The 21,280-nt window shown below is 45.0% G+C and overlaps 1 protein-coding gene across 1 annotated transcript; it reads left to right on the plus strand.

Moving 5' to 3' along the window:
* The first annotated feature begins 992 nt into the window (after positions 1-992).
* On the plus strand, positions 993-15,437 carry LOC138737303 (uncharacterized). Its single transcript, XM_069888056.1, has 10 exons — positions 993-1,124; positions 1,409-1,698; positions 2,164-2,365; positions 3,195-3,309; positions 3,951-4,184; positions 4,861-5,066; positions 10,861-10,960; positions 11,587-11,691; positions 13,835-14,058; positions 15,057-15,437. Exons 1-10 carry the CDS (start codon positions 993-995, stop codon positions 15,435-15,437), a joined length of 1,989 nt encoding a protein of 662 aa, XP_069744157.1.
* Positions 15,438-21,280: the final 5,843 nt, after the last annotated feature.

A 21,280-nucleotide genomic window follows, 5' to 3' on the forward strand; every position in this document is an offset into this window, starting at 1 on the left:
ATGTATTCCATTGGAAAAAATAACATATAATTTAAAAAATAAAGTCACAATGTTTAAATAAATTTGGGAATCACACATGGAACATATCAGAGAGAGCTTGCCTACGACCTCCATCCCCTAAAATGAGAATGAAAATGATGACAAAATGACTAGATTCAGTGTGTAATAAATAGATGACACATTTTCCTTGTTTATTTTCCTTTGTGTGAAAATATTGTTTTATGGTTTTATTGTATTTAATATGTTGAATATTTATGGGTATTGGAGGGGGGTGGGTAGAGGGGAGGGAGGGAAGGGGGTAAAAAACGGGAGAAAAGACCACTGTGTAAATTTAATAGATATGTTTGTGCATATCTTGCTTGATATGGTTCACAGTGTGAAAAATAAAAAAAATATTTAAAAAAAGAACGACAAGATCCTGCGCTGGACAGTCAAGCTGACAACCTACAGCTACGACATCCAGTACCGCCCTGGGAAGTTTAACGACTCCCCCTGATGCCCTCTCTCGGACCTGTGCGTCTATGCATGATGACAGGCTGCAGCCATTACATGAGTCCCTCTGCCATCCAGGTGTCACCAGGTTTTACCACTTCATTAAGTCCCGGAATCTGCTGTATAACATCAGGGACGTCAGGGACAGGACCGAGCCCTGCTGAGTCTGCGCGGAGTGTAAGCCCTGTTTCTTCCGCACGCCCAAGGCCCATGTTGTAACTTGGTCCTTTGAGCGTCTTGGCATGGACTTCAAAGGGCCCCTGCCTTCCACGAACTGAAACGTCTACTTCCTCTCGGTAGTGGACAAGAACTCACGTTTCCCTTTCACTATCCCTTGCCCGGACACCTCCATGGCCCTGGCGCAGATCTTCACCATGTTTGGCTACCTTGCTTTCATCCACAGCGACCGGGGTCTAGTTTCATGAGTGATGAGCTGCACCAGTCCCTGACAGCGAGGAGCATCGCAACCAGTCGCACGATAAGTTATAACCTGAGAGGCAATGGACAAGTTGAACGTGAAAACGGGGTGGTCTGAAGGCAGTCCTCCTGGCTCTCAATTCAAAAGGGTGTGGCTGTTGAGTTCTGGCAGGATGCCCTGCCTGAGGCGCTCCATGCCATTTGGTCATTGCTGGGTATGGCTACCAACGAGACCCCTCATGAACATCTGTTCTCATTCCCCAGGAAGTTGGAGTCTGGAATGTCCCTCCCAGCATGGCTCATGTCGCCGGGACTGGTGCTCCTGCATAAGCACGTATGGACACACAAGGCCGAAGCCCTGGTCGAGCAGGTCTTCCTCCTACATGCGAACCATAACTACGCTTACGTTAGGTTCGGCAGTGGCAGGGAGGACACCGCCTCAACCAGGGGCCCAGCACCAGCAGGAGTACCCACCACCCCATGGCATCCTTCTGCACAGGACAATGCCGACCGGGCATACATCCCCATCCCCAGGCAGCTATGGGGTGCACAAGACCTCCTTGACCACCAGGGGCCCCCTTCAGCCCTGGGGGACGAACCTGCCCCCCCACCCATCCAATACGACTCTCATACGTTGACACTGGCCCCCTCGGCCACCCCTCCACGTGTCATCACACCAGTCACACGGACCCCTGCTGCCAGTCCCTCCACGTCCTCTCTGACAAGTGACCAAGAGCCAGTCCTACAACGGTCACAGAGACCCCGGTGGCTGCTGGATCGTCTCAATCTGTAAATATTATATGTTGTATAGTGGGTACGATTCCTTGTTACTGCTCCCCCCCCACCGGGATAATAAAGAAGGGGGTGAATGTGGTGATACTCCACTGGCCTCTTGCAGGGGGCAACCTCTGTACCTGCAGGAGTGTAAGGGGACAGGACCACACCTGGCCGGCTGTCAATCAGTCGGCCTGAAGGGATCAAGCCCCACCCGGTTAGGTGTCAATCATCCTCCGGGATATAAGCCTGCGCCGGCCTCCCGAAGCCTCACTCAGAGTTACTGCAGCTACAGCCAGCCTGACTCTGTGGAAGTCTTTGTGGATTAAAGCCTGTTGTACGGTCTTTACCTTGTGTGTGTCTGATTCTGGCTAACAGCGCACCACAATTTGAGAACACACTCCACAGACAGGGACTTTCACGCATGGTTTCCTGAACCAACTGGGGCTGCGGCTCTCTGCAAGGACTCATCTATCACAGCGCTGTGGTTCAGCTTCAGTGTAATGCACACCTTACCCGCAACACTTCCAGTGATGTTCACTGTAGTGACCTGGCATGGAGCAACGTCTGGGGCTTGGACCACGAGGCAGAAAGAAAGAATTTGCTCTGCATTGATGTTGTATACAGCTCTGATCTGGGTGCTGAGCCAATAATGACCCGAGGTGATTTAAATGAGCCAATGGTAAGGTGTCCACTAATGAGGAGGGGGTCTGTCCAACCTTGATTGACAGGTGATATGACTTCCGAATAAATTTCAGACAGGGAGGATATGTGACCACCCGCAATCCACAATATTCCAGACAGGCAGGGAGGCCACGTGTTTCTCCACAATCCAAATATGATACATATCTCCTTGGTTTATTCCCTGTGCCACTGTAACGTTATTACTGGGTAACCTGCAGACAGCTCCCATTGGCAATTTTTTTCCCTTTACTGTAACTAATTTCTACGCAAATGGACTCAATATTTTGCTCCTTAGATCTTACATCATCTCTCACTATTGCCCTGATCTCATCTTTAACTAACAGTGCTACCCCATCTCCCTTACCTTCCTACCTGTCCTTCCATATTACCTGATATCATTGGATATTTAATCCTCTCCACCCTGTGACCACGTTTCTGGAATGACCACTAAATCACACCTCTTTCTGTCTGTTATGCTGTGCAATGTTTAAGCTCCAAGTATATTCACTTGAAAGCAGATGATTTAATAATAATCTTTACATAAGGGCTAGCACGGGCAGCGTTGCTGTTAGCGCCACGTTATTATAGAGGCGCTGACCCTGCTTCAGATCCACCACTGTCTATAAGGAGTTTGCACGTTCTTCCCGTGACCTGCGTGGGTTTCCTCTGGGTGCTCCAGTTTCCTCCTTCCTTCCAATAACATACAGGGTTAGTAGGTTAATTGGTCACAAGGGTGTATTTGGGCAGAGTGGGACTTGTGGGGTGGAGGCGGCCTGTTACTTCACTGATTCTCGGAATTAAAATAAGGGTGGCCTTTTTCAAACCAGCAGCTGCGCTCCCCACGTCCCAGCAGAGGAACAACTTTGGAAGTTTTTGATTGGCCGCGATGTGCACTGGGACATTGCAGTCCTGATGGCTGGGCAGTTAGAATGGGCCAGCAAGGTTCGAAATGTAATCAGAATTCTGAAAAACTGCAAATGCAGAACATCTGAGATTAAGTACAGAAGGAATGGAATGCAGCAAGTACTGCACAGACAAAGCAGGATGAGGAGAGAGAGACAGAATCAGCACGTCGGGCCGTTTCAATGACTGCTCTCTTGGTCAATGACCTGAGACATTGTTCATCTCTCCACAACTGGTATCTTGACCAGTGGGGCTGCAAAGAGATTCGGTGATGAATGGTGTGGAGGCACGGGCTGGCGTGGGGGGAAAACTATGATTAATTAGAGGTAAATTACTATTAAGTGGAAGGGACCCCCAGTGATATGAAGATGATCAATGGAACAAATTCTGGGAAACTCCACTCTGCCTTCCCTGCCGTCAACCGAATGAGCAAAACCAGCTCAGTTACCTTCTGCAGTCCGAGGTGACGTCCTGTGCATCACTCTAATCCCAGGCATTAAAGATGACCTCCTTATCCCCACCATCTGGTACATTTTCCCTCAGCTGCAAATATCCCGGGGAAAGGAGATTAGCTCTGCTCATCTCAAGCTCAGAGAGCTCGCCACCTGAGGTTAGGCCAAATTAGGACAGAAAGCGACAGCAAGTGATTGGCTCTTGGCTGGGCCTGACCTCTTCTGCAGCTTCCCGCCCTCCTCCTGGCACCCGGCTGAGGTTGGACGAAGAAGGTGGCTGTCGATCTCTTCTGGACGAGGGTCAGTTTGAAGCTGCACGTGGAGGGGCTTGTATGACCGGCCTCAGAAGGATGGCTCTCCCGAATGGTCCATGGAGGAACCACAACAGTGCTCTCCCCTTCAAAGAGTCTTATGTGTCAGAACAAGGGGAGACTGTGATTGGCATCTACCTGCTGAGCCTGGGTATGTAGTGCTCCCTCTCCTCACAGGATTATACAGAAGGCAGCGTTCACAGGTGTCACATAGAATTGCATTAAATATGCTGTGTTTATAGGAATTAGATGTGATTATGTATATTTAATTGCATCACTTGGAATAGCAACACAAAAGCAGGTGGTTTGGTGCATTGACAGTGTTTACTCTCCACCTCTCCACTGCACTCCATTTCAGACTCTGAATGTTACTTGCTCTCTGATCACGTGTCCCCCGCCCCCCCCCCCCCCCCACCACTGCCCCAGACTGGTCTCTGGATAGTGAAAATTCACCTGGATCCCTCTTGGATTTCCCAGACAGTGTCTAATGTTGCCCCTTTATTTGTGGATACTACATCCTCGTCTAAATCCGCTCCCAGGCCATCCAAAACCGTTCTATAGGAGGTTTCTTTAGGAACATGTCAAACATGTATGTTTCAAGAGACAATGAAGATGGGTGATACCTGTCAACAAAATCAACTCCGATTATAACTTATGCACACACATACAGCTAAACACACACACACACACACACACACACACACACACACACACACACACACACACACACACACACACACACACACATCACTGCGGACACAGACAGACTATATATATACACACACACACATATACACATCATCTGTTTGCCCTGTTTCTGCCCTCAGGCTGGTTATCCTGGTTTGGAAACAGTGTGGTGATGTTTGTGCTGTACAGGCAGAAGACGACGCTGCAGCCACCAGACTATTTAACCTTTAACCTGGCCATCTCTGACGCCAGCATTTCACTCTTCGGTTATTCCCGTGGGATTATAGAGATCTTCAATGTGTTTCGAGACGATGGTTTTCTCATTACCTCCGTATGGACTTGCCAGGTAAAGTGTATGTGTAGGTGAGGCCAGAGTGCATTCTTTCCACTTATTGTCCATGCTGTCAGCTGTGAGGAGCAGACTTACCTCTGACCACAAGGGTTATGGACACCAACTCCAGATTCAAGATAGTTGCTGTCCTCTGTTATCAGACACTTGAATGGACTCCCCCTTGGTAAAAGATGATATCCCTGCAATGTCAACTGCACATTTCTCATTACCCTGCACTTTGTCCGAGCAACACTATACCCTGCACTCATTGACTTCCTGTAACACCTCACCCCACACTTTGTTTTATTATTCCATTACATCTTGACTTGCCTGGATAACACGCAATACAAAGGTTTTCACTATATCTTGCTACATGTGACAACAAACAATACAGGATTCAAAGGTCGATTCAATCTCACCCTTGTTGAGCAGTGCCAAGGGGTCAGAGGCACAGGACTCCAGATTTTACTTTAGACAGATGTTCCACTGATCTCTCACCTTGATGTGACTGATCCTGTGTTGATATTTTAGAGAGGAGGGCAGGTGATGATTTGGAGGCCCATTAGATCAGCTTTTCCATATTTTCTGGATTTCTGGGTGGAGAGAATTCTGGCTAATATATGGCACCCACCAACTCCCTCCAAACCTTGCTTCTGTGCTGTAAATTTTTTATAGTTAGACATTCAACACAATAACAGCCCACAAGTCCCTGCTGCCCAATTTACATCCAATTAACCTACACCCTTTTATGAACGGTGGGAGGAAACCAGAGCCCCTGGGGAAAACCCACACAGACACGGGTAGAACGTACAAACTCCTTATAGACAGTGCGGGATTTGAACCTCGGTCCCGGTCACCGGCGCTGTAAAGACGTTGTGCTAACTGCTATGCCTACTGTACTGCCCCCTTATTAAATTTTAAATTTAGACATACAGCACAGTAACAGGCCATTTCAGCCCATGAGTCCATGCTGCCCAATTACATCCAACGGTGGGAGGAAACTGGAACCCATGGGGAAAACCCATGCAGACACTGCTACATTTGGTGAAGAAAGATCAATAATCTTCAGAAATCATGGTTCAAGAATAATTTTTCTTTTATGTAATAATACACAAAATTGTAATAAACAGGATGTGGCAGATGATGTTTGTGCGCATAAGCCATCATGTCGAAGAGTTAGGAATAACGAGACCACACCTGATGTTCTCAGCCAGAGAAGAGTAGAACCATTTATTAACATGCTGTCAGGCTTAATATAGATACACAACATGTGACCTGGCATCATGACATCTGAAGTACTAACGACCTCATGACATAGCTACGTTGAGTAGGCCAGGGCTTCTCAGTAGACCTACGGGTGCTGCTGAGTCACGCTGCCTCCTGGCTGTAATGGCTAGTTGTCAGTAGATAGGAGCCTGTTGTGTCTAGGTGTCACAAGATGGGAGCTATTAGCACTGATTCTGCCCACTCCCTCCAACCGTGCCTCTACAATGATATACATTTAAAAAAATATTTTGTTTAAACTACTTACCCATGATACATAAAAGGGGAGGTGAGATTGGAATGAGGGATTATAAATTAAGGTTTGGGGGCAAAAGTTTAGAAGTAACGTGAGGGGAAACCACTCAGAGAATGGTGGCTGAGTGGAATGACCTTCTGGAAGAAATGGTTGCAGCAGGGTCAATTTGTCATTTAAGAGACGGTCGGATGAGTGCATGGAGGTGAAGGGACTGAAGGGTTATGGACAGGGAGCAGGTAGGTGGAACTAGTGGAGTTTCACTTAAATCAGTACGGACTAGAGGGGCTGAGATGGCCTGTTTCTGTACTGTAATTGTTATATGGTTAAATAATACATATGGTCAATGAAAAATACATGGTAAATATATCGCACTACTCCCCACCTACCACCCCCTCCCATACCAACCCTCCCCCCCCACCCTGTCTCCCCTACACCCAATCCCTCCTAACCAACTAACCTAACTCTCAAAGAAAGAATAAGAAAGAAAGGAGATATAAACCACAATAACATGATTAATTACCATGGATTAGAACAACACGACTACAGCATGGCCAGAAAATTCAAAATTTTAAACCCATGTAATCCAAATAAGGGCTCCAAATCTTTTGATTAAAAAAATAATTATCACATAAATTATGTTACTTTTTTGAATGGAATACAAGATCTCAGCTCCATGTGGGCATCTATGTAGACTCAAATCAGTCTCATTTTTCCAAGTAATTGCTAAAAAATTTCTGGCTACAGCCAATGCTTACCTCAAAAATACAATTTTAAATTTGGTTAATCTTTATTCTAAATTCCTTAATATCACCTAACAAAAATAGTGATGATGCATTGAAAATTTAACTTTAAAAATGGCTTCTAAAAGTTCTTTAAGTTGCATCCAAAAAGGTTTTACCATTTCACATGACCAAGTAGAATGTAAAAAGGATCCTATTTCCTTTTGATATCTAAAACACAAATCTGAAGGAATTAAATTAGATCTCTTTAATTTTTCTGGAGTTAAATATAATTGATATATAAAATTATAATGAACTAATCTTTATCTCACATTAACAATTTTAGTCATACTATCTTTACATAAATTTCTCCAATCATCCTGATGAATTACTATTCCCTAAATCTTTTCCCCATTTTAACCTGGATTTATGTAAATCTAACTTTGGCATTTTACTGCATAATAACGAATACATTTCAGATACAAATCCTTTCTTCCCGCCTTCTGTAAGTAGAATTTCAAATTTAGATTATCTTAGTAACCATAAAGTATGTTCAAAATTATCTAATAATAAAGATCTAACTTGATAATAACAAAAAAAAGTATTTGATGATATTTCATATTTTTATTTCATTCTGTGAAAAAAAATAAAATAACCCACTTCATAACAATCTTGTACTCATTTAATTCCCTTTTGATCCCATAATTTCAAATCCTGATTATTAAACATAAAAGGAAAAAGTTTATTCTGATATAAAGGTGTCTTACTTGAAAATCTCCCTTGTGTAGCTATTATTTAATTTATCATATTCCATAATTCCATTAAATGTATCAAAATAGACAAATTATAATTATGTAATTTATAAATAAATTGGTCCATATTCTTCCACTAATTTGAGACAATTCAATATTTGCTCATACAATGATTTTTCCAAATCAAACATTCTATTAATAAATTTTAATTATGCTGCTTTATAGTAATTTTGAAAATTCAGAAGCTGTAAACCTCCTAATTCATATTTACAAGTTAGTTTTTGTAAAGATACCCTTACCATTTTATCTTTCTATAAAACCTCCTTACAATAGAATTCAAATCTTTAAAAAAATTTTGAGGAACTTTACGAGGAATGGATTGAAAAAATATTCATCTTAATACAATTAACTCCACCTATTAATGTTATCGGTAAATCCATCGATTCAAATCATTTTTAATTTTATAAAACAAAGGTAAGTAATTTAATTCATACAAATGATTAAAATTACTATCTACTTTAATACATAAGTATTTAATTTGATTCGACCATTTAAATTTAACAATATTTTACAAGAAATATAATCCTCTTCAACCAATTACTAATCTCACTTTTTTCTCATTAATTTTATTACCAGATATTTCTCCATTCTGTTCCAACCTATCATGTAACTATTTTAAAGTATATCAAAACATCATCTGCAAATAAATTAATTTTAAATTCATCAGATTTCACTTTAATACCCTTAATATTATCATCTTGCCTTATCAATTGAGCCAAAGGTTCAATAACTAATGCGAAAAGAGCTGGTGACAAAGGGCAACCTTGCCTAGTAGATCTTTCCAATATAAATGGCAAAGATTTCTGCCCATTCGTCACAACTCTGGCAATATGATTTTTATATAAACCTTTATCCAACCAATAACTATCGGTCCAAACTTAAATTTTTCCAATACAGGGTACTTTAAATAAAAAAACTCCATTCTACTCTATTGAATGACTTTTCAGCATCTAATGATATGACCATTGGCAGGTTGGATTCCTCCCAAGAAATATGGATCAAAGAAATCAATTTCACAATATTATCTGCAGAATAACAATTTTTAATAAATCCAAGCTGGTAAATATTTTGCCAGTCTATTTGCTAGAACCTTCATTACAATTTTATAATCAACATTTAACAATGAGAGAGGTCTATAAGATCCAGTTTTCAAGGATCTCTATCTTTCTTAAGAATAACTGTAATAATTGCCTGAAAAAAAGAATCCAGAAAAGATTAACCTTGTTGCTTGTTCCAATATTTCCATTAATAAAGGTATTAATAAATCTTTAAATATTTTATAAAACTCAGAATAGCAGGATATCTAAAAATAAAATTTATATCCTTTATTCCACAAGACAACTTTGGCAGAATTAAACTCTTTATGACATTTATTATTATAGCTTGACTCAAATCTGCGTAGAAAGATTATTCTTAACCACCAAAGATCAAGATCAATTCTCTATCTTGATAACGCAAACATCTAATTAATATAGAACGTGGTGGTTGTCCAGGAGAAGGCTTTTTCCTAATCGCTCTATGAATTCCAATTCTAAACCATTTGGAAAATAATCCTTCCCCAAAACATCAGGGATCCATTTCTGGAAAAATTTCACCGGATCTGTACCTTCAAAATCTTCTGGCAACCCAACAATTTTAACATTATTTATTTGACTCTGATTCTCCAAAGCATTAATCTTCTTTAATAAATCATTTTGTTGGATTTCCCATCCAGTAAAAGAATCGCCCATCTGTCCAATCCTTTCTTTACATCGCTCAACATCATCATGACCATCGTGAAATTCCTCTTCGATCTTCTTACAATGATATTCTTCAACTTGTATCTCCTGTAAGGCAAAGAAGCACCATGAGCATTCCCCGTTGCTCCTAATAATTAAAGAGGAGAGTCTCTTCAGAGATACTGAGTGTGTGTGGATTCACCTCCAGCACTCTCGCAGCCTCTGCAACTGCACAGACCCCTGTTCCAACCCATCGGCAACCCACGCTCCAGGTCCAAACCTCTGATGTGATCTGAAAGCTTTCAGCCCTTCAGGAGCCCTCCTTGTCCTCAGCCCCCTCCCAAGGCTCAAGATCCAGTCTCCAGCCACCTGCTGCCTGTGTGGACCCTTCACCTACTGAGCCCCTCGCCGGTCCTCTGCCGTAGTCACCTTCCCTGTCAAATTCAGCAGGTCAGGCCCATCGTTGGACAGAAAAATGGTCAAGGATTGGGACCCTTTGGCAGAACTGGGAATGTGAGAGGAGCAAGTTACTTTTCAATAGGGGAGAAGGCGGGAGAGGGATGGGGAGAACAAAGAGAATGTCTGTGATAGGATGAGTCTACATGGTTTAATAAGGACAGTTACTGGCACATTAAGCTTAGTTGTAACGAACTATATTCTACACCATGGAAAGGTGATGGGGGCTGACCAGTAGGCTTGTCTTATTCAAGTTAGATTTTTTTTAAAAATGAACCAACAGAAAATGAAAATGTTAGAAAAGCTCACCAGGTCAGGCAGCATCTATGGAGAGGGTAACAATCAACATTTCAAATAAAGGGCCCTTAGTCAGACCTGATGAAAGGATGAAGGGACTAATGAGAAAACCCACATCCAAAACCTTGCTGCTTCTCTCTCCACAGACACTTCCTGACTTGCAGTGTTTTGCCTGCATTTTCTGCTCTTGTACCACATTGGTGAACCTCAGTTGCCTCCCACTTTCCTACATAGACTACACTTCCACAACAAACCCTCACAGATGACAGTGGTCCATTGTCTTTACAGGTTGATGGCTTCCTCACTCTACTCTTTGGTCTGGTCAGCATTAATACACTGACCGTGATCAGTATCATACGTTATATTAAAGGCTGCCACCCATACAGAGGTACCTGTTGTCATGTTCATGGAATTAAATGGGAATTGGCTAATGGGGAATGGGAGATGGAAGAGTGGGGATGGCAATGTAGATTGGCATTGAAGAGTGAGACTGGGTTGATTGAAAAGGGGATATCAGGGATGGGGGAGATGGGGATAGGGCTGGGAATGGATGAAGTTGTGTGGGTGATGGGGAAAGGGAAATGGGGATGAGAATGGTCCCTGGGAAGGGGCAGTAAGACAATGGGGATGCATGGAGGAAGGCAAAGGTGGGGATAGAAGAATGTGCAGAGGGGATTGGAATGGGTTGGAACTGGGGTTGGGATTTTATGAGGAGACAGAAATTGGAAAACGGGTGTGGGGATGAAAGAAGGGTCATGGGGAATGGATTGAGCAAAGGAAGGACCAATGAAAGTAGGCCTGGGATTGGAAGAATGGGGGTTGAAGATTAAGATGGAGGAAGGGAGTGATGATGGGAACATGGATGGAACTGGGTTTGAAGATGTCGATTAGTATGTTTATTTCTGGATTAGCTGTTGAGACATTCGTTTACCCAAGACACAGAGGATGGGAAAGTTGTGCAGAACTGGGTCTAATTCTGGCTCCCAGTCTAATCCTGCCCTGTTGTTTCTGCAGCTCACTATATCGGCAAATGGAGTATAATCACATCCCTGGCCCTAATCTGGGCTGCCGCTATCTTCTGGTCAGGTGTTCCGTTACTCGGCTGGGCAAGTTACACAGGTGGTATCCCCAGGGTTATGCTGTAGTCTCCAATAGCTCTAGACAAACTTCCAGCAAACGCATCAGTGGAAACACCACTCATCCAGTCCCGGGGACTTATCAATCCTAATGTTTTTAAGAATATCTAGCACTTCCTCTTTCTTAACCTCAACAATAAGTTTGTTCTATTCTGGCCTCACCTTGACCAAGGTGCTTTTCTCTGGTAGACTCTGAAGCAAAGTATTAATTTAGGATCTCCCCTACCTCGTCCACCTCGAGGCACATTTCCTCCTTTATCCTTAAGCAGCCCTACCTTCACTTTCATCATCCGTCTGTTCATCACGTCTACAATAGAACACCTTGGCATTTACCTTAATCCTACTTGTCAAGGCCTTCTTGTGGCCCTTAAGTCCTTTCTTAAATTCCTTCCTGGAATTTTGCTTCCTAAACCTGCAAGCTTCCTTCTTCCTCTTTGCTGCCTCGTATGTTTTGTCAACCATTGTTCCCTTATCTTACTACTCAGTGGGACAAACTTTTCCAGAACCCAGTGCATGTGATCCCTAAATATCCTTCACATTACTTATGTGCTTTTCCTCAAGAACAGGAAAGATGATGAAGGAAAGGCTGTGGATGTTGTCTGCATGGACTATAGCAAGGCCTTTGATAAGGTCCCACCTGGGATGTTAGTCAGGAAGGTTCAAGCACTCGGTATTCATGGTGAAGTAATGAACTGGATTCGACAATGGCTGGATGGGAGAAGCCAGAGAGTAGTGGTGGATGATTGTTCCTTAGACTGGAGGCCTGTGACAATGGTGTGCCTCAGGGATCAGTGCTGGGACCATTGTTGTTTGTCATCTATATCAGTGATCTGGATGGTAATGTAGTAAATTGGATCAGCAAGTTTCCAGGTGACACTAAGATTGGAGGCGTGGTGGACAGCGAAGAAGGTTTTCAAAGCTTGCAGAGGGATCTGGAACAGCTAGAAAAATAGGCTGAGAAATGGCAGTTGGAATTTAATGCAAACAAGTGTGAGGTTTTGCATTATGGAAGGACAAACCAAGAAAGGACAGGCACGGTGAATGGTAGGGTACTGAGGAGTACAGTATGACAGAGGGTCCTGGGAATACAGATACATAATTCCCTGAAAGTGGTGTCACAGGTGGATAGGATTGTAAAGAGAGCTTTGGCATATTAGCCTTCATGAATCAAAGTACTGAGAATAGGAGCTGAGATGTTATGGTAAAGTTGTATAAGACATTGGTGAGGCCAAATTTGGAGTATTGTGTGCAGTTTTGGTCACCTAAAAGTTATTAATAAGATAGAAAGAGTGCAGGGAAGAATTATTGGGATGTTGCCCAGACTTCAGGAACTGAGTTACAGGGAAAGGTTAAACAGGTTAGGACTTTATTCCCTGGAGCATAGAAGAATGAGGGGAGATTTCATAGAGGTATTTAAAATTATGAGGGGGACAGACAGAGTAAATATAGATAGGCTTTTACCACTGAGGGTAGGTGAGATATAAACCAGAGGACATGGGGGTAAGGATGAAAGTGGAAAAGTTTAGGGGGAACATGAGGGGGAACTGCTTCACACAGAGAGTGGTGGGAGTGTGGAACAAGCTTCCAGCTGAGGTGGTAAATGTGGACTCAATTTTAACATTTGAAGAACTTGGTCAGGTACATGGATGGGAGAGGTATTGAGGGCTATGGACTGGGTGCCAGTCAGTGGGACTAGGCAAACAAAATGGTTTCGCACATATTAGAAGGGCCATAAGGCCTGTTTCTGTCCTGTAGTATTCTATAGTTCTATGGTTCTAACATCTGTTTCCAATTTACTCTCCCCAATTCTTTCCTAATCCCATCAAAATTATTCCTTTCCCAATTGCGCACTCTACCATTTTGTCTATTCCTTGTCCATAGCTATGCTAAAGATCAGGGAGTTTTGGTCATGTGAATCCAAGGGATTGCCACAAAGCCCCAGCAGTTTCACTGTTTAGTGTGCATCTTGTTGAACATCTCCCACTTTAATTGGTTTGGGCCTGATATGACTCCACTTGGGTGTCGATGTGTTTAAGTCGAGCATTACTGTGGTGTCAGGAAATTGTGATTCCATGTTAGTCCCTCTCTCTCTGAGTCTTCTTTCAGAACTTCTTCTTCCAATGCAGACCAGCTGTATGGAACGTGTGAGATTGATTGGGCCAGAGCGATCTTCTCCACCGTTCACAAGTCCTACATTATCTCGGTCTTTGTCTGCTGCTTCTTCCTGCCGGTGTCACTCATGGTCTTCTCTTATATCGCCATCATCCGGGCGGTGAAATCCAAACGGGCATTGGCAGGCATTGCTGAAGTAGGAGAACGCCAGAGGAAGCTGGAGAGGGATGTGACCCGGGTGAGCTTTGCTGCTGTGCAGCACCTCAGGGTGGCTAGGGTGGTGTACCTCCCTGACCAGTCCTCTAGGTCTAGGAGATCCACAGGCACAGGTACTCACTCACAAAAGGCACCACAGATCAACGTTGTCACAGAGCTGTGTGAGCGTCACAGGGCTGTGTGAGTGTGTAACAGAATATGGTGAGTGTGTCACAGGGCTGTGTGAGTTTGTAATAGCATATGGTGAGTGTATCACAGGACAGGATGAGTGTGTCACAGGGCTACGTGAGTGTGTCACAGGGCTGAATGGGTGTGTCACGATGTATGGTGAGTGTGTCACAGGGCAGGATGAATTTGTCAGAGAGCAGGATGGAGTGTCTCAGGGCAGGATGACTGGGTCACAGGACAGGACGAGTGTGTCACAGGTCAGGGCAAGTGTGTCACAGGACATGGTGCTTGCATCTTAAGGCAGAGTGAGTGTCTGGGCAGAGTGGGTATGCCTTGAGGCAGGATGAGTGAATTACAGGGCATGGTGAGTGTGCTTTGTGACAGAGTGAATGTTTAACAGAGCACAGTGAGTGTGTCATGGGTCAGAGTGAGTCTGTCACAGGCCACGGTGAGTACGTCTTGGAACATGGTGAGTGTGTCACAGGCTGGAGTGACTTCATCTTGAGGCTAGGGTCAGTGTGTCATGGGGCAGTGTAAATGTGTCTTGGGGCACTGAGAGTGTGCTCCCATTATACGTCCATACTCAGAGGGTTCTGGTCCCAGGATCTGACACTCTCTGCTCAGCTGAGGTGTTCTGAAACATGAATGCTCTGAATTAGCTGCCTCTGGAGGCAGGGGGTGACCATCCTCCTCATGCTTCTAGAGGGGAGGGAGTCTGCATGAAACTAATTGGAAATGTGTGCATGAGTGAACTGCAATCTTTGGCCACACATGGAGCCACTCAGGCAGCGAGTTGGTTGGCATTGGCTCTGCGCCTCTCTCCCCTAACGTGTCCTTGATCCATGGTTGCAGGTTTCCATGATGATCTGCACGGCATTCATTGTTGCCTGGTCACCTTATGCAGTGATCTCCATGTGGTCAGCGAGCGGCCGGAACGTCCCAAAGCTCACCAGCCTGCTGGCCAGCCTCTTCGCTAAGTCTGCTAGTTTCTACAACCCCATCATCTACTTCGGGATGAACTCCAAGTTCCGCCGGGATGTCTGTGTGCTCCTGCTGTGCACCATGGAAAAGGAGGAAGTGAAGCTCCAGCAGGTGAAGCGGTGTCCCGAGAGGGGCCTGGACCAGGAGGCAACTGAGGCCAGCTCAGAGCAGTGGGACTTGGGACGGGGAGAGCGGGAATGGTCCCACCTCCCCAACAGCAAGAACTCTGGCTATGAGTGTGAGAGGTTGTAGCTGTAGGGCACTATGTAAGGTTGCTGCTCTGGCCTGAGCAATAGACCAATACTCCCTATAGAAGGCCATTGGAGAGTGCTGTGCTGCTCTGCACTGTAGTGCCCACCTTATTTAGGGTGCAGAAGATTCATTTAATTAGGCTGTTACTTGGCATTTTCTGGGCTTTAGCACATGATGATTTCACCACAGAGCCCATTCCATATCCACTGGGAGTGGGGATGGTCCATAACACCATGGGTCCCATTCTCAACTACACTGGGAGTGGGAATGGTCTATAACACCATGGGACCCCTTCTGTTTTCACACTGGGAGTGGGGATGGTCTATAACACCATGGGACCCTTTCTGTTTTCACACTGGGAGTGGGGATGGTCTATAACACCATGGGACCCCTTCTGTTTTCACACTGGGATCCCATTCCCAGTGGTATTGCTCTATTTGTGACCTTGGGGAGTTGAAGCAACTTAGCAAAAGGTTAAAGTTGTGATCACTGCAATCACCTGCTCCACACATATACCAGGTATACACACAGTCAGGAGACTCCCCACTCCCCGCAGCATTCACCAGCTCAGCCCCTGAGGTTGATTCACTTTTGAACAACCTGGCTTTTCACAATGGGGATTTCTCAAAATCCCAGCAACTAGAAAAACGAGATTGTAGTGCAATGAAATTAATCGATATATCAATGTACGCAGGTTCTGCGCTTACAGTTTTGTTGTCCTTATGGGGGTTTGCCCAACCTGAGAGAGCCTTTGGAAATGGTGTTGAGGGTGTGTGAAGTGTCTGTGGAGACATAGGATGAAGACCATGGAATGACAGGGTGTGTTTTGGTCTTGGTTTGACAGTACATGAGGCCATGGACAGGCACGTCGGCGCACGATTGGGGTGTAGAATTGAAGTGGTTGGCCACTGGGAGATCCCTGCCACTGATCTGGTGATTATAATCAGAGCATAGAATGAACAGCAGATATAGGCCCCCAGGAGTTTCCACCAGCAACACCTTTTTGAATCATTGGCTTTTAACAGTGACAGCCTTTCGGACCAGTGTGAACATGCTGATCAGCACTTGATGCATGTTTACGATTTGCATTGGTTGCACAGGGCCCCATTTCTGAGTGTGTAGAAGGCACAAACCTTGAAAATGTTGTGGACTATAAGGTGATGGACCTCAGTAAGGTGCAGACAGGCTGATGGGATGAGCAGACGAGTGGCAGATGAAGTTTGACGCTAAGGTGATATACATTGACCATTCAAAATGAGGCAAGACTCTCTAAACCAGACTGTTCAATTCTAAAAATGGGGAAGGAGCGGAGGGATCTCACATCGTGGGTGAGCAAGTTCTAAAAAAATGCTGTAGCATCCTGGGATTCATGGAGTGGGGAAACAGAATGGGCCTTTCTAAAACATTGGTTCATCCATTACTGGAGTGCTGCGTCTAGTTTCTGGATATCATATGGTGGAGACCATGGAGAGGGTGCAGAAGAGATGCTGTTGAAGTGGGACCTGATCCTCACCCCAATGCACTAACCACATGAAAGCCATCCCACATGGTAACAAAATAAGCAGCAGGACCAGTTAAGCGTACGACAGTTTACTTTATCCAGCCTTGTTGACACTAGTGGGAGTGAGGGGTACCAAGAAAAAGTTCAGTAACTTGTTCTCTGCATTGATCCCCACTCCAATCACACAGAGTGTTCATCCCATTTTTATACATCTTCATGCAGGGGTCTGCATGAGACCCTACAAGTTTCACACAGCTGGCGATTCCTGTTTTTACAATAGTATGTTCCATTGTAGTATCTGCGGACAAGCTGGAAAAAAAACAGGATGTCCTTGGTGTTAGTCGTTATCTCACAACAGCAAAGGGAAGGTCGTGTTAGAAGGCAGTTACATTCTCACTTATGTTACAAGGCAATTATATTCTCACCCAATTCGTTAACCCTTTATTAAGCATATTCTTTCACAACCAGGGACTCCTCTCAGGCCACAAGAGGACTGTCCACACTATTGTGACACAACTTCGATTTTTCTCTTGGTTACTGTGAATATTTATTAATGATCAATCTTTTGTATTTATTATCTATTATTAACAAAATGCATACTATTGCAGTATGTTGTTTTTGAAGTACCAGTTCAAGTAAGCATTTCAGTGCATGTGTATGGAGTGACAATAAACTGGTGATGATCATATCATTTAACCTCCCTGTCTGTCGACATGACACCAATGTACAGCTCAGTGCAAAGTGAATCAATGCAAAGAAGGCTGATCCCCACGAGCAAGCACGGTGACGTCCAATAATCCGGCACCGTGTCAGACTTAGAGGGGCTGGACTGACCTATTTTCCAGATTATTGGACATTGCTCCTATTAATACCAACTTCACTTTTATTTCACTATTTCTTTTATAGTTTTCACAATACTTTTTTTTTCTTTAGTTTTCACAATACTGAAGTAATTTTTATCATCGAGGCCGGAGCTGCACAAGGAAGGGTGGGTGGGAAAGTGTTTGACGATGGAATTTAAACAGTTGGATGAAGGGGTACGGAGGGATTTAGTGAACGTGGGAGGTGGGCTTCAAAGGCTGAGTCAATATTTCCCGTCCCCTCCTGTCCCTGAGAAGGTGATGGGGAGCTGCCTTCTCGAGCCGATGCTGCGCTTGAAGTGTGGGTCGATCCACAGTGCTGTCACGAAGGGAGTTCCAGGATTTTGACCACTTGACTGTGAAATTTATTATTAGTCGGAATGGTATGTGTTCCCCGTGGCTTTAGCTGCCCTGGTTCTTCCAGCTACAAGAGGCGGTGGGTTTGGAAGGAAAGAAAGTGAAACAGAAAGTCTGTGGAAATATAAACACTGGAGGAACTCAGCAGGTTAGACAGTGTACGTTATGGAGCAAAGGTAAAGATATATAACCAACCTTTCGGGCATGAGCCCTTCATGTAGGCAGGCGTTTGAACACAAATAGTGGTGTGTGGGGAGGGATGGGGGGGAGGAGCACAGGTCCACAGGCAATAGGTGGATAAAAGAGCAAACAGCAAACAAGAGGAGGGGGGAGTCTCTGTGTATGGAGAGAGAAGGGGGTGGAGAGCTGGAGGAAAGGGACAGAGGGATGGGGGAGGGAAGGAGAACGGGGGAGGGAAGGAGAACGGGGAGTAGGTAAGCAGAAACCGGAGAAGTCAACATTAATGGTCTTGGTTTGACAGTACATGAGGCCATGACAGGCACATCAGCGCATGATCAGGGTGCAGAATTGAAGTGGTTGGCCACTGGGAGATCCCTGCCACTGATGGGGACAGAGTGAAGCAATCTCCCAGTCTGCGTCCTGTCACCCCGATGTAGAGAAGCCTACAATAGGAGCACCGGATGCAGTAGACAACTCCCGCGGATACACATGAAATGTGGCTGTGCTTGAAAGGACTGTTTACTGCCTCCAGTGGTGGTGTGGGCGCAAGCATGGCACTTCCTGCAGCTGCAGGGGATAATTAATAGGAAGGGATGAGTGGACAAGGGGGGGTCACAGAGGGAGTGGATCCTACAGAAGGCAGAGAAGGGAGGAGAGGGGAAGATGTGTCTGCTGGTGGGATCATGTTGAAGGTGACGGAAATTACAGATGATAATGTGTTGGATCCGGAGGCTGGTGTGGACAAGGGGAATCCTGTGTTTGTTCCATCTTGGGGCAGAGGGTACAGGGCAGATGAGCGGGAAATGGAGGAGATTTGGGTAAGGGATGGTTTGATGGCAGTGGAGGAGAAACTACGCTTGTGGAAGAAGGACGACATCTTGGATGATCTGGACTGGGAACAGATGTGGCGGACACAGAGAAGAAAGGAATAGCTTGGGGACTGGGTGTGAAGGAGTTTAGTCGAGGTAGTTGTGGGAGTTGGTGGGTTTGTAAAAAATGTCTGTAAAAAGCTCGTCTCCCGAGATGGAGACAGGGAGATCAAGAAAGGGGGAGAATGTGGCTGAGGATGGACCGTGAATTTGAGGTTGGGGCGAAAGTTGGAAGTGGTGAATGAAGTTGACGAGCTCATCACGGGTGCATGAGGCAGCCCCAGTGTAGTTGTCTATGTACCGGAGGAAGAGTTGAGGAATCTTGCCTGTGTGGGCTTGCAGCATGGATTGCTCCACAAAGCCCACAAACAGGCAGGCACAGCTGGGGCCCATGCGGGGACCCATGGCCACCTCTTTGATTTGGGGGAAGTGGGACGAGTCAAAGGAGAAGTTATTAAGAGAACAAGTTCTACCAGACCGAGGAGGGCAGTGGTGAAGGGGGACTGGTTAGGTCTCTTGTCAAGAAAGAAGCAAAGGGCTTTGAGACCCTCTATATGGGAGTTGGAGATTGGATGTCCATCATGAAATGAGGTGGTCAAGTTTAGAGAATTGTAAGGATCTGGGTAAGGAGTCTTGGTGAGTTTTAATTTTAGACATATAGCACTGTAACAGGCCCATGTGGCCCATGAACCTGTGCCACTTGATTACATTCAATTAACCTACAACCCCCGGTACCCCTCGAACAGAGGGAGGAAACTGGAGCCCCTGGGGAAAACCCAGACATGGGAATAATGTACCAACTTCTTACAGACAGTGCAGGATTCAAACCCCCAGTCCTGATCACTGGCGCTGTAAAGGCGCTCTGCTATCTGCCTTGTCAACTGTGCCCCAAACACCTGTTCACCTATTTCTCCTTGAGTCACGCTCACCCTGGCAAGCGGAGAGGGTTCCATCACACTGCTGACTCGGGTCGTGTAGATGGTGGACAGGCTGTGGGAAGGTGAGATGCTCACCATAGGACTCCTAGCCTTGGACCTGCTGCACATTGAGTATACGGCTACTCGAGTTCAGTTTCTGGTCAATGGTAACCCTCACAACATTGATGATGGGGGTGGGAGGGCTGAGAGGAAGGCTTTCTCTTGTTGGATATCATTGCTGCCTGTTAGCTGGGTGACGTTGTCATCTATCAGCCCAGGCCTGGATACTGCCCAGGTCTTGCTGTATTTGGTTATGGACCCCTTTATTTATCTGAGGGGGCCTGAAATGTGTGAACATTGCAAACATTCCTATGATTGTGTGTGTCCCTTCCTTAAATATTATTTAGAGGTTGCAGTTGATGCCGCCCCTACCTTTCCATAAACCCGCCAACCCCTGTGCCTTCGGGTGCCGATCAGGTACCTTTGAAATCTCTCCCCTCTCACCTTAAATCTATGCCCTAGCCTGAGAAAATGACTATTTCCCTTATCACCTTCATGATGTTATAAACCTCGACGGGGTCCCCCTCAGCTTCTGACACCCCCATGGAGAAAGGTCCCACCCTATCCTGCCCCTCGGTGTAATCCAACCCTGTCAGTCTATCCTGGTGAATTTTTTCGACACCCTCCCCACCTGAATGATATCTTCCTCTAGCTGAGTGACCGGAACTTCCCACAGTGCTCCAAGGGTGGTCTCACCCACCTCTTGTATCGTTTGATTCAGTATCTTGAAAACACTCTGCGCTTTCGTCGGATTATGATGGATGACATCTCGTATATTTTTTCTGTTATCCTCCATTTAGCATCTTGCTCTAGTTAACTCCTAACATTTGTCGGCTGTTATCAAATAACCTAGGCTCTAGTTTCAGATGAGTTCCCTTGTTACAAACTCTCTGGAGGCAGCCATTTCTCAATAACGCCTATTAAACTTTTTATACCCCTCTCCATTACATGCCTGATAAGTTCCAAAATGTAAAGGTCACTTTTATGTACTTAAATTCAAAGCATTGACCGAGCATATTGAAACTATTTGGCAAAACTTCACAGAAGTTGTGTTCATTATGTGTCAACCTTTGAAGGAAGAAGAATGCTTAACCATTCT

Source organism: Narcine bancroftii, chromosome 6, assembly GCF_036971445.1.
Source record: "Narcine bancroftii isolate sNarBan1 chromosome 6, sNarBan1.hap1, whole genome shotgun sequence".
Taxonomy (NCBI): Eukaryota; Metazoa; Chordata; class Chondrichthyes; order Torpediniformes; family Narcinidae; genus Narcine; species Narcine bancroftii.

Excerpts from the sequence above, each read along its gene's own strand:
- LOC138737303 (XM_069888056.1), top strand. The coding sequence starts at position 993 with ATGGACAAGTTGAACGTGAAAACGGGGTGGTCTGAAGGCAGTCCTCCT. Across the intron at positions 1,125-1,408 it reads TGCCATTTGGTCATTGCTGG|GACAATGCCGACCGGGCATA; the intron begins GTATGGCTACCA and ends CCTTCTGCACAG. Across the intron at positions 3,310-3,950 it reads AGTTAGAATGGGCCAGCAAG|CTTCCCGCCCTCCTCCTGGC; the intron begins GTTCGAAATGTA and ends CCTCTTCTGCAG.